This window comes from Scaptodrosophila lebanonensis, unplaced genomic scaffold (assembly GCF_003285725.1).
Source record: "Scaptodrosophila lebanonensis strain 11010-0011.00,11010-0021.00 unplaced genomic scaffold, SlebRS2 tig00000101-arrow-pilon, whole genome shotgun sequence".
Classification (NCBI taxonomy): Eukaryota; Metazoa; Arthropoda; class Insecta; order Diptera; family Drosophilidae; genus Scaptodrosophila; species Scaptodrosophila lebanonensis.
In genome coordinates this window covers 4,071,732-4,085,601 of record NW_022060569.1, presented here as the reverse complement: position 1 = coordinate 4,085,601, position 13,870 = coordinate 4,071,732, and the positions used below count along the sequence as shown (strand labels likewise).

The following is a 13,870-nucleotide window of genomic DNA, read 5'->3' as shown; positions in this document are numbered from 1 at the left end:
TCCCCCCTCTCCCATCATCATACATCAAAATACACATTATCTGTGTATTCACATAAGGCATCTGGGATTAAAATTTTGTGTCCCTAGCTCATATAGTGTCTGAGATATAATCGTATAATCGCCTATACGAATGGAAAATCGGGAAAACCCCAATAGTGGGGAACCGGGGGGAGAGGGGGGGGGGTGCGGGTTATCAAAAACTAAAACAAACTTGCACAGCGTACACACATAAGGCATCTTTGTGAAACATTTGGTGTCTCTAGCTCTCTGAGATCCAGTTGTTTATACGGACAGACAGACAGATCAAGAATATATATACTTTGTGGGGTCAGCCTGCCTGTTACATTTTTCAGCTCGCGCAAACCTAATATACTCTTGTATATTTCATGTACAGAGTATACAAATTTCAAGCCCAAATTTGTTAGTTACATCCAGATAGCGATTATTTGTCATATATAAAGTTTCATCATGATAGGTTAATTATGAAAGAAGTTATAGCCATAAATGTAATCTCTGCCGAAGATCTGCCCGCAGATGTTGCTGTTGTTGCTGCATTGGTTTCACTTTGTACTACATACATAAGTACACGCATATAATCGCTCATAGACCCAATTCGGATGTATGGGCATTTATCCTGATGCAACTGTACATAAACATTTATTTATGTATGTATGTGTGGAATATTTCATATTTAATGTAATTAACTTAATTTTAGTTTTTAAAATTTTTTTGGAGTGTTGAGTCGCTTGACTCTAGCATTCCTTTCTTGTTGTAAATTTCTTTGATTAGTGTACACATACTCGTACATGGGAACAGAGTACTTTAAACTCGATGCACCCGATATTCGCTTTTCCACTCGTTTTATCGTTTGAGTTCAGCTCTACACTAAATTATTTGTATTTTATTAATTTATTTATTTCATTACCGATAATAACTCCGATGGATAAAAGTATTATGAATGGCCTTCGTCGTCCCATATTCAGTTTACAGCGGTCTGAAAACGAACCTAATATGGGACATAAAAAGAATCCAACCAACGGCGACAATGCCCACACCAGTGTCATGGCTTGATGCTCCACGCCTATTTTCAACAGGGTAGGTGACACGAACGCTGTCTCAGCTGCATAAGAAAACTCAATGCCCATCACAGCAGTAGACACTCGCACCAACTCTGCTCGAGTTTTATATCTGTGAATAAGAAAACAATATATTTACATTTATTGCTTTTTAAATTCGTTTAGCGCAGCGGGATTCGACTTAAATTATCACTGACAAATCAAATATTGGGTGTGGGATATACTCGTACTATACAAGTAAATACGTTACATTTTCTTATGGTGTATAGCAGTACTATATATAAGTGATTGACAAATAGGATTATGTAAATCTACATATGTAGAAAATGTTGCCCAACAGAAAGAAAAACACCAGTGGTATTCACAAAATTCACAAAAAACACTAACAAAGACATTTTTATAGCCTGTACCCAAAGCGTAAAAGGCTATATTAGTTTTGTGCGAATGTATGTAACACACAGAAGGAGGTGTGGCAGTCCCCACAAAGTATATATGTATATTATTGATCAGGATGACAAGCCGAGTCGATATAGCTATGTCCGTCTGTCCGTCCGTCCATCCGTCTGTCTGTATGAGCACAACGATCTCAGCAAGTGCAATAGCTAGGATAACCAAACTTGGCATTCAGGTTCCCCTAAGCCCTAGACAGATCAAGTTTGTGTTTTTTTCTGAAACACCCCCCACTCCCCAGAAATTTGTGTTTTTCATAGCTCCGGTAATTCTTGGAATTTTGGCATATACATCCAGTTTGTGGTTTTTTGTCCGTATCCCAAGTTTCATCATGATAGGTCCATTCTGAAGTAAGTTATAGCCATAAATAAAATCGCTGCCCATGCGCTGCCTGCAGCTCTGCCTGCAGCTGTTGTTGTTGCAACTCGGCATACAGACTTATAATCAATAATTGGAGGTACTTTCCGAAACTTAATGAAAAATTCCAAGAAATACAAGTAGTTATGGAAAATCAGTGATTACGTTGGAGAGGGGGGAGGGAGGGAAATTCCAAAAAAACAAATTTTCTGCATATTGACATAAGCCATCTTGGACTAAGTCCTATGTCTTATAGTCTTATAGTCTCCGAGATGCAGGCGATATATATTCGGTAAACGAAAAGCTATTTGCAATCAACGCACAGCCCACACGGTAAGAGCTAGTAGGCTGAAAATTGGACACATATTGTCTTCAGTGGTTTAGGTGAGCACTAAGAAGCGGTTTTGGAAAATTCGAGCTCCAAAGGGGGGAAAACGAGCTCCAAAGTTTGTTTGAAAAATCCGCATTTTTTAGCCGATCAACATAAAACTTGGTTTTTAAAATTAATAAAAGAATACAAAAAAAAACTGCATACTCGGTTTATTTTTTTTGTTGGAGCTTGAATTATTGGGGTTTTCTTGGGGCACAAAAGGAAACCACGTCAACAGCCCACAGCCCACACGGTAAGAGGTAGGATGCTGAAATTTGGGGTCAAGTATCCTATCATAGTGTAAATGTGCATTAAGAAGGGATTTTGGATTTTTCGAGCTCCAAAGGGGGGAAAAGTAGCTCCAAAGTTTGCTTGAAAAATCCGCATTTTTCAACCGATCGACTTAAAACTTAGTTTCAATTATATTACAATTAATATACAGAAGTATATTAGGTTTGCGGGAGCTGAAAAATGTAACAGGCAGAAGGAGGCGTGGCAGACCCCACAAAGTATATATATTCTTGATCAGCATGACAAGACGAATCGATTTAGCCTTGTGTGTCTGTCTGTCCGTGTGTCCGTCCGTATGATCACCTAGATCTCAGAGACTATAAGAGCTAGAGACACCAAATTTTGCACAAAGATGCCTTATGTGTGTACGCTATACGAGTTTGTTTTATTTTTTTGATTTTCCTCCCCACTTCCCCCCTATGGGGGTTTTCCCGATTTTCTATTCGTATAATCGCCTATATCTCGGAGACTATAAGACCTAGTAACACCAAATTTTAGTCCCAGATGCCTTGTGTGAATACGCAGAAAATGTACATTTTGCAATTTCCCTCCCTCCCCCCTCTCCACGGCAAATGCGATTTTCTCTAACTCCCGTTCTTGGAATTTCGAACTAAAATTTTGGAAATACCACCAGTTGGTTATTATGTGTCCGTGTGTCAAGTTTCACTATGATAGACCGATTTAACAAGAAGTTATAGTCATAAATATATTTGCTGCTGCAGCGCTGCCCACGGCTGTTGTTGATGTGTGCGGTTCTCTACGTACGGTTTAAAAAGTAAAGAGAAACATGCATATGTATGTATGTATGCCTATGTATGAATATAGCATGTATGTACATTCGTATTAATGTATACATTGGGCAATCGAACACAGTTGTTTGATTGTAAAAAAATAATGCTCTAAAAACAACAACAACTGGAAGTCATTGGCTCGCTCTTCTTCTTTCGTTTTGACCATTTAATGTTAATTGCAAAGGCAAAACGCCAAAAGTTTACAGTTACCGTCGCTAGGCAACGACTGCGTAAGCGATAGTAAAGCAGAAACCGAATAACGGAGCTACGCATATTCTGCTTCGCATTGCGGGCAGATGTATGTATGTATATGATTTGTTCTTATTGATCTCAATAAATAATTAGATTTTATTATTTAGATATTCTACTTATTGCATTCAAACTTCGATATTTTGATGGTATCGGTGGCTTCAACTATCGAAAGTTTTACTCTAGCAAATTGAGATGAGAATTGTCAGTGCTTTTTAATCGTGGCTCATCGCTGCAAGGCATTGACACGAGTGCCGTGTTTCATATTCCGGGTTTGTGCGTGACCGTATTGACTCAATATGGCACGAAAAGACTCAAATGTGAATTTAAAATTATATAATTATTCCCCTTTTTTGCACATAGTCTATCTTAAAACGTTGCGTTATCTCTATATATAAAACAGTTTGTCCTGACTAATTGGTGATCAACGCACGGCCCAAACGGTAAAAGATGATATTTGGACGCAAGTATCCTTTCATAGTATCCATCATAGTGTAGGAGCACACTAAGAAATGCTTTTGGAAAATTCTAGCTCCAAGGGGGGCAAAACGAGCTTTAAACAAGAGAGAACGCTACAGTCGAGCAAGCCCGACAGTGTAATACCCTGGACCCAGGTAAACTTCCGTCACTGAGTTATATGCGCCCATAGCAGCAGCAAAAAGAGGAAGAAGAAGAGCGAACTTGTTGCTGCAGTTTGGTGAGGTTGTACTGGCGAGAATTTGTTTCGCTAATAACTTTTCTTGAACAACAGTAGACAATTATATATAAATTATGTGTGCAAAGTTTGGTTTAGGTAGCATTTGAAATGTGGACGCTATTGACGAAATTCTGTAGCGGGGGAATGGGGGGAAAATTCCAAAAAATAAAATAAACTCGGACCTAGGAGAATCTGGATGCCACAGACGGACGGACATGTCTAGATCGATTTCTCTCGTCATGCTGATTCAGAATATATATACTTTATGGGGTCGGAGATGCTTCCTTCTGCATGTTACATACTTTGCACAAACCTAATATACCCTTTTTACCCTACGGGTACAGGGTATAAAAATATTAGTTATAGTGGTCATGTTCGTTTAACGAAATAGTTTGGCAAGAACAAAAATGTAACGGACTACTGAACAATTTTTTGTCAAGAACAGAAAATGTTCATTTAAATACCTTAAATGTCTTCCTACTGGTAACTTATAAGGTGAAAACATATGGGTAGGTTATGCGCACACAAAATAAATACAATTGGAAACATTATATTGAGCCGGGTTAAGACGGGCAATACCTGCTAGTAATCTATAAAAGAATACAAACAAAACTGCATTCTTAGATTTTCGAACTTTGTGATAGAGCTTGAATCATTGGGGTTTTAATATTTATTCACATTTTCAAATGAAAAGCATGTTTTATATATTTTTTCCGATCGATTTCAAATTTGGGGACTGTAATCTACGTAACTAAATCTACAACTTTGCGTTCAAGGATTTTCAAAATATGCATTTTACAAATTCAGGCAGAATAAATAATACAAAATATCAAACAGTTTGGGACAACTAAGTATACATACACACACACAAGGGCGTAGGCAGGGGGGGTCGTTGAAATATACAGAAGTATATTAGGTAACAGGCAGAAGGAGGCGTGGCAGACCCCACAAAGTATATATATTCTTGATCAGCATGATGAGACGAGTCGATGTAGCTCTGTCTGTCTGTCTGTCCGTCTGTCCGTCCGTATGAACACCTGGATCTCAGAGACTATAAGAGATAGAGACACCAAATTTTGCACAAAGATGCCTTATGTGTGTATTCTATATGAGTTTGTTTTATTTTTTGATTTTCCCCCCCACTTCCCCCCTATGGGGGTTTTCCCGATTTTCCATTCGTATAATCGCCTATATCTCGGAGACTATAAGACCTAGGAACACCAAATTATAGTCCCAGATGCCTTGTGTGAATACGCAGAAAATGTATATTTTGGAATTTCCCCAGTTGGTTATTATGTGTCCGTGTGGCAAGTTTCACTATGATAGACCGATTTAACAAGAAGTTATAGCCATAAATATATTTGCTGCTGCAGCGCTGCCCGCGACTGTTGTTGATGCTGGTGCTTTGGTTGACTGCACACATGTTTACACGGACACGAATAGATGCGCATAGGCATACATACACTCACACAGACGCAATTGCTATGTAAATGTGCAATTATACACCCTTTACGTGAGTTCGAATACCGAGAAAGGTAAAATCGATCAATTTTTTTTTTTTAATTTTTTTAATTTTTATACCCTGTACCCGTAGGGTAAAAAGGGTATATTAGGTTTGTGCAAAGTATGTAACATGCAGAAGGAAGCATCTCCGACCCGATAAAGTATATATATTCTGAATCAGCATGACGAGAGAAATCGATCTAGACATGTCCGTCCGTCTGTCCGTCCGTCTGGATGAACGCGAGGATCTCAGAAACTATAAAAGCTAGAATAACCAAAGTTGGCATCCAGATTCTCCTAGGTCCGAGAAAGGACGAGTTTATTTTATTTTTTTCGAATTTTCCCCCCATTCCCCCGCTACAGAATTTCGTCAATAGCGTCCACATTTCAAATGCTACCTAAACCAAACTTTGCACACATAATTTATATATAATTGTCTACTGTTGTTCAAGAAAAGTTATTAGCGAAACAAATTCTCGCCAGTACAACCTCACCAAACTGCAGCAACAAGTTCGCTCTTCTTCTTCCTCTTTTTGCTGCTGCTGTGGGCGCATATAACTCAGTGACGGAAGTTTACCTGGGTCCAGGGTATTACACTGTCGGGCTTGCTCGACTGTAGCGTTCTCTCTTGTTTAAAACTCGTTTTCCCCCCTTTGGAGCTAGAATTTTCCAAAAGCCTTTCTTAGTGTGCTCCTACACTATGATGGATACTATGAAAGGATACTTGAGTCCAAATTTCATCTTTTACCGTTTGGGCTGTGCGTTGATCACCAATTAGTCAGGACAAACTGTTTTATATATAGAGATAACGCAACGTTTTAAGATAGACGATTTGCAAAAAAGGGGGAATAATTATAAGGGTATATCCTAATTTTAAATTCACATTTGAGTCTTTTCGTGCCATATTGAGTCAATACGGTCACGCACAAACTCGGAATATGAAACACGGCACTCGTGTCAATGCCTTGCAGCGATGAGCCACGATCAAAAAGCACTGACAATTCTCATCTCAATTTGCTAGAGTAAAACTTTCGATAGTTGAAGCCACCGATACCATCAAAATATCGAAGTTTGAATGCAATAAGCAGAATATTTAAATAATAAAATCTAATTATTTATTGAGATCAATAAGAACAAATCATATACATACATACATCTGCCCGCAATGCGAAGCAGAATATGCGTAGCTCCGTTATTCGGTTTCTGCTTTACTATCGCTTACGCAGTCGTTGCCTAGCGACGGTAACTATAAACTTTTGGCGTTTTGCCTTTGCAATTAACATTAAATGGTCAAAACGAAAGAAGAAGAGCGAGCCAACAACTTGAAGTTGTTGTTGTTGTTTTGTATGTACATGCTACATACATATACAGGCATACATACATATGCTTGTACATATGTATGTATGCATGGGCACACATAGACACGAACTGTTGCTTGTCGTATGTATGTGTGAGTGTGTGTATGTGATGTCCCCAACTATTTGATATTTGATATATGGCAAGTAAAAAACATATTGCTATATTTTATGGCAAGCAACAAAAGGAAACGTTAAGTGCCCAGCTTGCTATGCAAAGCAAGTGACAAGAAAACGAGCACTTTGTATTGAGTTATTTACGTTACTTATTAACTATGATGTGCTGCCGGTTTTGGCTGTTTTTGGCCGGATGACCAAACATACTCCCCCTGTTGAAGAACCAGGGTCTTCAACAACATCTTGTTTCGGCAGCGGGCATAATTTGCGAACGGCTCGTCGAATGGTTCCAGTGGCAGTCCTCAATTCTGCAACTCTCGACACGCCATCTGCGCCGCTGATGAGGCTGACAACCCTTGCTAATGGCCATTTGAGGGGCGGCATTCTTGCACAGCCTGCAGGTGCTCACTGGATTCAAAAAGACGCTTTAGCTCAGCCATCTCGTTCCGTGCGCCAACGAAATTTGTAGCGTTGTCAGACCAGATCCTCGTAGGTCGACAGCGCGTCAAAATAAAGCGTTTAAGTGCATTTAAGAATGCTCCGGTGGTTAAATCCTTCACCAACTCCAAATGCACAGCTTTGGTGGCGAAGCAAATGAAAATGCAAATATAGCATTTTATTAGTGCCTTATTGCGGACCTCGCTTTTGTAGAAAAACGGCCCACAAAAATCCACACCAGTGACCATAAAGGTATGTGAAGCATCAACTCGATCCTTTGGCAGGTCAGCCATAACATGCTCCACAAGACGAGGCTTGGCTCGAAAACAAATAGTGCATTTGCTGACTACGCTGCACACTGTTTTCCGACCGCCAATTGGCCAATACTGCAACCGAATTGAGGCCAGCAATGCACGAGGTCCAGAATGCAGGTTACGGACATGGTAGTGCATAACGACTGAACGCGTGACTGGATGACGCCTTGGAAGTATAATTGGATGCTAGGCTCCAAAGTCGAGCGCAGAGTTACTTAGACGGCCATCAACGCGCATCAATCCAGAGCTGTCGAGAAACAGAGATAAGGAAAGACAGGAGCCAGACGATTTCAACGTGTGTCCGGCCTGCAAGGCCTTGTATTCGTCCCGAAGCGTAGACATTTGAATTGAGCGCATAAACAGCAGTGTTCCATGACGGATGCAGTCCACCGATAGCCCAGGAATTCGTACACGGTGCAGGAACTTGTATACATATGCAAACACGCGCTGCAGCTTTCCAAATGTGTTAACATATTTGCATTGCTGTGCAATGTCTTCGTACAGTGTGGTGCTTACAAGCACTTTAGAGCGCTGCTCAGGAAACGATGAGACGGAATTGCAAGACTCTGGCCAAGAAGATTTATCTTTCGTCAGAAATACGGGACCACGTAGCCACAAGTTGGACTGGACTAATTCGCTGGGCAATGCTTCACGTGAAAGTATATCCGCAGGATTCAAATCGGTTGGAATATATCGCCATTCCATGCCAGAGGTCAACTCTTGAATAGTTGCGATGCGATTGGAAACGAAAATTTGAAACCTGGATGGCTCGCTGCGAATCCAAGATAGCGCTACTGCAGAATCAGACCAACAATAAAACTTGCAGTCGAATAACTCCATGCGAGATATTTCGTTTATGAGTTGTGCCAGCAAAACGGCTCCGCACAACTCTAGTCGGGGCACGGTCAACGATTTGAGTGGCGCCACACGAGATCTGGAACACAGCAGCTCCGCACGAGATTGGCCTTGCGTGGTCGAAATGATGTAGACGCAAGCTCCATAGGCATCTATGCTGGCATAACTAAAACCATGCACTTCAATGGAAACACCAGCAGAAAGTGAAAGCCTTGGAAATTTCAGCTGCTTTGTGCGCTCAAAATCTGCAATAAGATTATGCCAAAATGTTGTCAATGATGCTGAAAGGCATTCATCCCAATCAAGCTTTTCTCTCCAAAGCGCCTGCAGGAATATTTTAGCCTTTGCGATTACTGGTCCAATAAGGCCAAGCGGATCATAAAATCTGGCAATAGTCGACAAAACAGTGCGCTTGCAAATTCGGCCAGATGTCAATGTTGGCAGAAACGTGAAGATGAATAAGTCCGTTGCAGGATCCCACAACAGTCCTAGAGTTTTTGTGATGTCGCTGCCATCATCAAACTTAACTAGAGTTTCTTTGTCCTCTTCCGGAACTTGTTTGAGCACATCACGATTGCTGGAGCACCACTTCCTTAGCTTGAAATTAGCCTTGGCAAGTAGCCCTGTGGTTTGTCTCATAATTTCTATGACTTCGTTTGTAGAAGCACCACCAGTGATTAAATCATCAACATAAAAATCGCGACGCAAAATATCGGAGCCAATAGGAAATAGCTCATGCTCATCTTCAGCCAGCTGATGCATAGTGCGAACGGAGAGAAACGACGCAGGCTTTGTACCGTAAGTGACGGTATCAAGACCGAAAACTTGAATATCCTTTTGAGGCGAGTCACGCCATAGAATGCATTGAAAATAGCTATCCGGATTTGATACTCGCACGCAGCGGTACATCTTGCAGATGTCTCCTGTTAAAGCGATAGGAAACGTGCGAAATCGAACAAGCGTGTTTGCGAGCTTTGACTGAATGGAAGGACCAGCCATTAGGATGTCGTTTAAAGAATGAGGATGTGGATGCGGAACCGACACACACGACTCTCAACTTTGTCGTTGTGCTGTCCTCCTTCAGAACGCAATGGTGCGGAAGGAAATACTTGCACAAGTTTAGCGAAACTGGCGATACAAGCGACATATGACCCAACTCTAAATACTCCTTAATAAATGCAGAGTACTGTATTTTGAGAAGTGGATTGCGTTTTAACTTTCGCTCTAAGTTTATAAACCGTCGATAGGCTTGCGTATAGGAATCGCCAAGCAGATCTGTGCTGAGCTTTACAGGCAGTCGGACGGAATACTCGCCAGTACGCAAGCGCCTGTAATTAGCCTTGAAATGCTCCTCGCAGTCGAACTCTTCTTTTGTAAGTTTTACAGCCGGATCGACACCACTTTCGAGTTCCCAAAAAGAACGAACCATCTGCTCGATTCGTGTATTAAAATCCTGTGTAGACGGAGACTTGGATGCAACCAAAGCAGATTTCTGACGCTGCGAGCCACCTCCAGTAACTATCCAGCCAAAACGAGTCTTTTGCAGAAGTGGCAGGCCATCAGCCAGTTTAATCTGACCTACGCACAACAACTCGTAGAATAAATTATCGGTAAGCATATAAATTTGCTGTGGCTTGAAGAACGCCGGATCAGCTAAGCGGACATTGCTTGGTATATTCCAATGAGATATGTCAACCGTGAAATTTGGTTGGTTTTCAGTAATGGAAGGAGCGACCAAAGCAGTAATATTTGCGGAATAGTCAGTGACCAATGATTGCACGCATAAGTGCACAGTGCAACCATCAGACTTGAAACTGACGTCACCAAGACCAGACAAGAGCACAACATCTGAGCTGAGATTTTGGGCAGGCAATGAAGCAAGCAATGATGGCGAAACAGCTGCGAGAGCGCTACGTGGCAGTAAAGATGAAGACAGCCGCGACTGTAAGTCAGAAGCGGACGATTGCTCAGGCATCAAATTTACGGCAGCTGGATTATTAAAATGCAATAAACTGTGATGTTTGGCACCACAGGTTCTGCACGATCCAGAATTGCAAATTCTCATTCTGTGTCCTTTTCTAAGACAATTTATACACAGAGAGAGGCGTTTTGCTTCCTTTAAACGAAGTACAGGCGACAAATTACCAAAAAGTGGGCAACTGTATATTTCGTGTGCATTATTGTCACAAAACGGATAACCATTTGCGGATGGGTTAGTGGCGACAAAGGAGCGTTTGGTGTTAGTGTTTTTATTCTTTCCCACCTGATAATTCGACGAATATGATGCCATTGCATGCTCGATGTTTTCCAATTTTTGGCACCTGCTATCCAAGAACGTCGCAAATTGCTCCCATGACGGTATGACGTTTAATGGGGCGGCTTCCTCCCACTTTGCCTGTGTCGCAGTATCCACCTTGCCCAAGATTGTCTGAACGACGATGCTGCCATCTTGCATATTGTCCAAGCTCAAAAGTGCACGCATATTTGCGTTGACTTTGTCGGACAACTCTCGCAGCTTGCTTGTAGTTTCAGCCTTTTTAATGCCCTAAATCTCGGATGTGTGCCTGGAAAAAAAGACGCTTATTGTTAAACCGGCCCTCCAAGCAGACCACCAGCTCAGCGAAGTTGCAGCGCAAACTGCTGCCAATCTCATCAAAGTCCAGCTCCTCTAATTTGTCATGCACCAAATTAAAAGAGGCCTGAATACTTTGCAGCATTTCCACACGTTTTCGCAGCTCACTTTCTGAAATATTGTCAATTTCACAATCATTTATTTTATTTTGAATAGAAAGCGCCCACGCATATAATGATTGCCCCTTGCGCTTATAAAACTCAACATTATTGTTTGTAGCCTGCACTGCATTGCCCACAGCTGTTGACGTCGAAGCTGTTGGCGCAGGCGTCGCTGCATCAGCTACGTCAGCAGCAGCTGATGCGACAGCTTGGTAAGCGCGCATTTGACCGTCGCTTTCAGACATTATGAACGCGAGAGAGAACGAGAACCGAAAATAGCAGAGATAAATGACGCGCGCGAATAACTGTTTTATCTGCTGATGTTTCGTTGCCCTCATAAACGTCGCTTCACACGGCTGCTTATTGGCGGTACAGTAGGCACTTTGAACTTATACTTTTGCACTTATGTATGTACTCGAATCTTTTTTGTGTACATGAACTCAATTAAGTCCACTTTTGTTTTTTAACGCGATTAAGCAAGGTTTTGTGGAATTATTAATCACGTCGGGGTCACCAAATATATAATCATAAGCTTTTTTATGATTCCAAATATGCGAAATTATGTTGGCGAAATAATTGCAAAATAAGCGAAAACGAAATTGTTCAATTTAAAAGAGGTTCACAAATGTTTATTTTGCATAGGTAGCGATCGCCGAGATTTACAAAGTTTATGCTGGTAGACGGAAAGCTAAGCTTCTCCGTACCAGATGCGATAACGAAAACGAACTTAACTTGCAGAGTTAGCGACAATAACTAGTACATATGTGGCGGCTGCGCAGCAGCCTATGCAAATTTATGGCTAGCAACAAAAGGAAACGTTAAGTGCTCAGCTTGCTATGCAAAGCAAGTGACAAGAAAACGAGCACTTTGTATTGAGTTATTTACGTTACTTATTAACTATGATGTGCTGCCGGTTTTGGTTGTTTTTGGCCGGATGACCAAACAGATGTTATAAAAAATGTAAAATAAATAAATTTTTTAATAAGCAACATTACTTTGTGGGATCAGATGCGCTTCATAAACATATGTGTTGTATTTATTCAACAATTCATTGGCGTTCCTGCAAATGCTCGCGGGCTAATATTAATGCAAATGGCAAATTTGTTTTTTACTTAACTTAGTACGTTGCAGAATTCAAACACAATTAGACAGTCAAATGCAATCGTCGACAGTCAGATGTTGCTGACAGCTGATTGCGTTTCAGGATTTTTACAGAATTAGTCAGTCAAATGTGAACGTGGACAGTGAGTTGTTGCTGACAGTTGAGTGCGTTAAAGGATTTTACAGAATTAATCAGTTAAATGTGATGGTCGACAGTCAGCTGTGTTTCATAGCTGGCATGGAGGGAAGTGCGAAAAAATGAAATCTTTCCAAGTTCTGTGGCCCCGACGTATTTTTTTGGGAGTTTTCAAAAACAACTGTAGCCGAAACCACCAGAGTTTTCTGTGGCACCCCTGATAGTGTTCAAATTGAACAAAAAGCGAAAGCACGCTGTTGGTGATACTTTATTGGATACAAACTTTATTGTGGTAAAAAGCTAAGCCACAACAAATACATCCAGTAGCAGAGCAAGATAGACGTCGGGCAGTGAAGTTCTGACTCTTTTTGTTGCATAAATCATATCTTCTGAATAAATAATGACATTTTCATGAGACAAGTATGGTTTACAAAGTAAATCCATAAGCTTTAATACAAATTATTGCATTATGCTACAATCTGCAAAATATTTTCTCTAAGTTGGATTTTGTTCTTGGTGCACTATTTGCCTGAAGAAACTGTCATGTTTTTATGTTTTGCAAAAAAAACTTACATATTATCATCAGTTTTGCTTAAAATCTCTATATATACTTAGTATAAAACAGTTCGTCTTGACTAACTGACTAATTGACGATCAACGCACAGCCCAAAGCTGAAATTTGGACATAAGTTTTCTTTCACAGTGTAAGTGAGCACAAGGTGGGAAAACGGGCTCCAGCGTTTGTATGAAAAATGTACAGTTTTCATCTGAATAACTTAAAGCTTAGTTTGTATACTCTCACAAAGAATACAAAAAAAAAACTGTATACTGCTGCTGTATTTGCTATTCCTGAGGCCTGAACTATGGGGATTATCCCGTGGAAAAATCGAAACACAATGAACACCGCACAGCTCAAACGGTAAAAGCTAGGATGCTTAATTTTGGACACACGATTTCTTTCACATTGTAGATGACCAAAGGCAAAGGGGGGAAAACGGCTCCAAAGTTTGTTTGAAAAATCTAAATGTTTCCACTAA

General features: G+C 40.7%; 1 protein-coding gene across 1 annotated transcript in view; it reads right to left on the bottom strand.

Moving 5' to 3' along the window:
- LOC115628089 (proton-associated sugar transporter A) overlaps positions 1–13,870 on the bottom strand; it is a 172,289-nt gene that overhangs the window by 120,341 nt on the left and 38,078 nt on the right. The window contains exon 2 of the mRNA XM_030524066.1: positions 926–1,188. Within this exon, the coding sequence (XP_030379926.1) occupies positions 926–1,188 (263 nt within the window). The remainder of the gene's footprint in view (positions 1–925; positions 1,189–13,870) is intronic.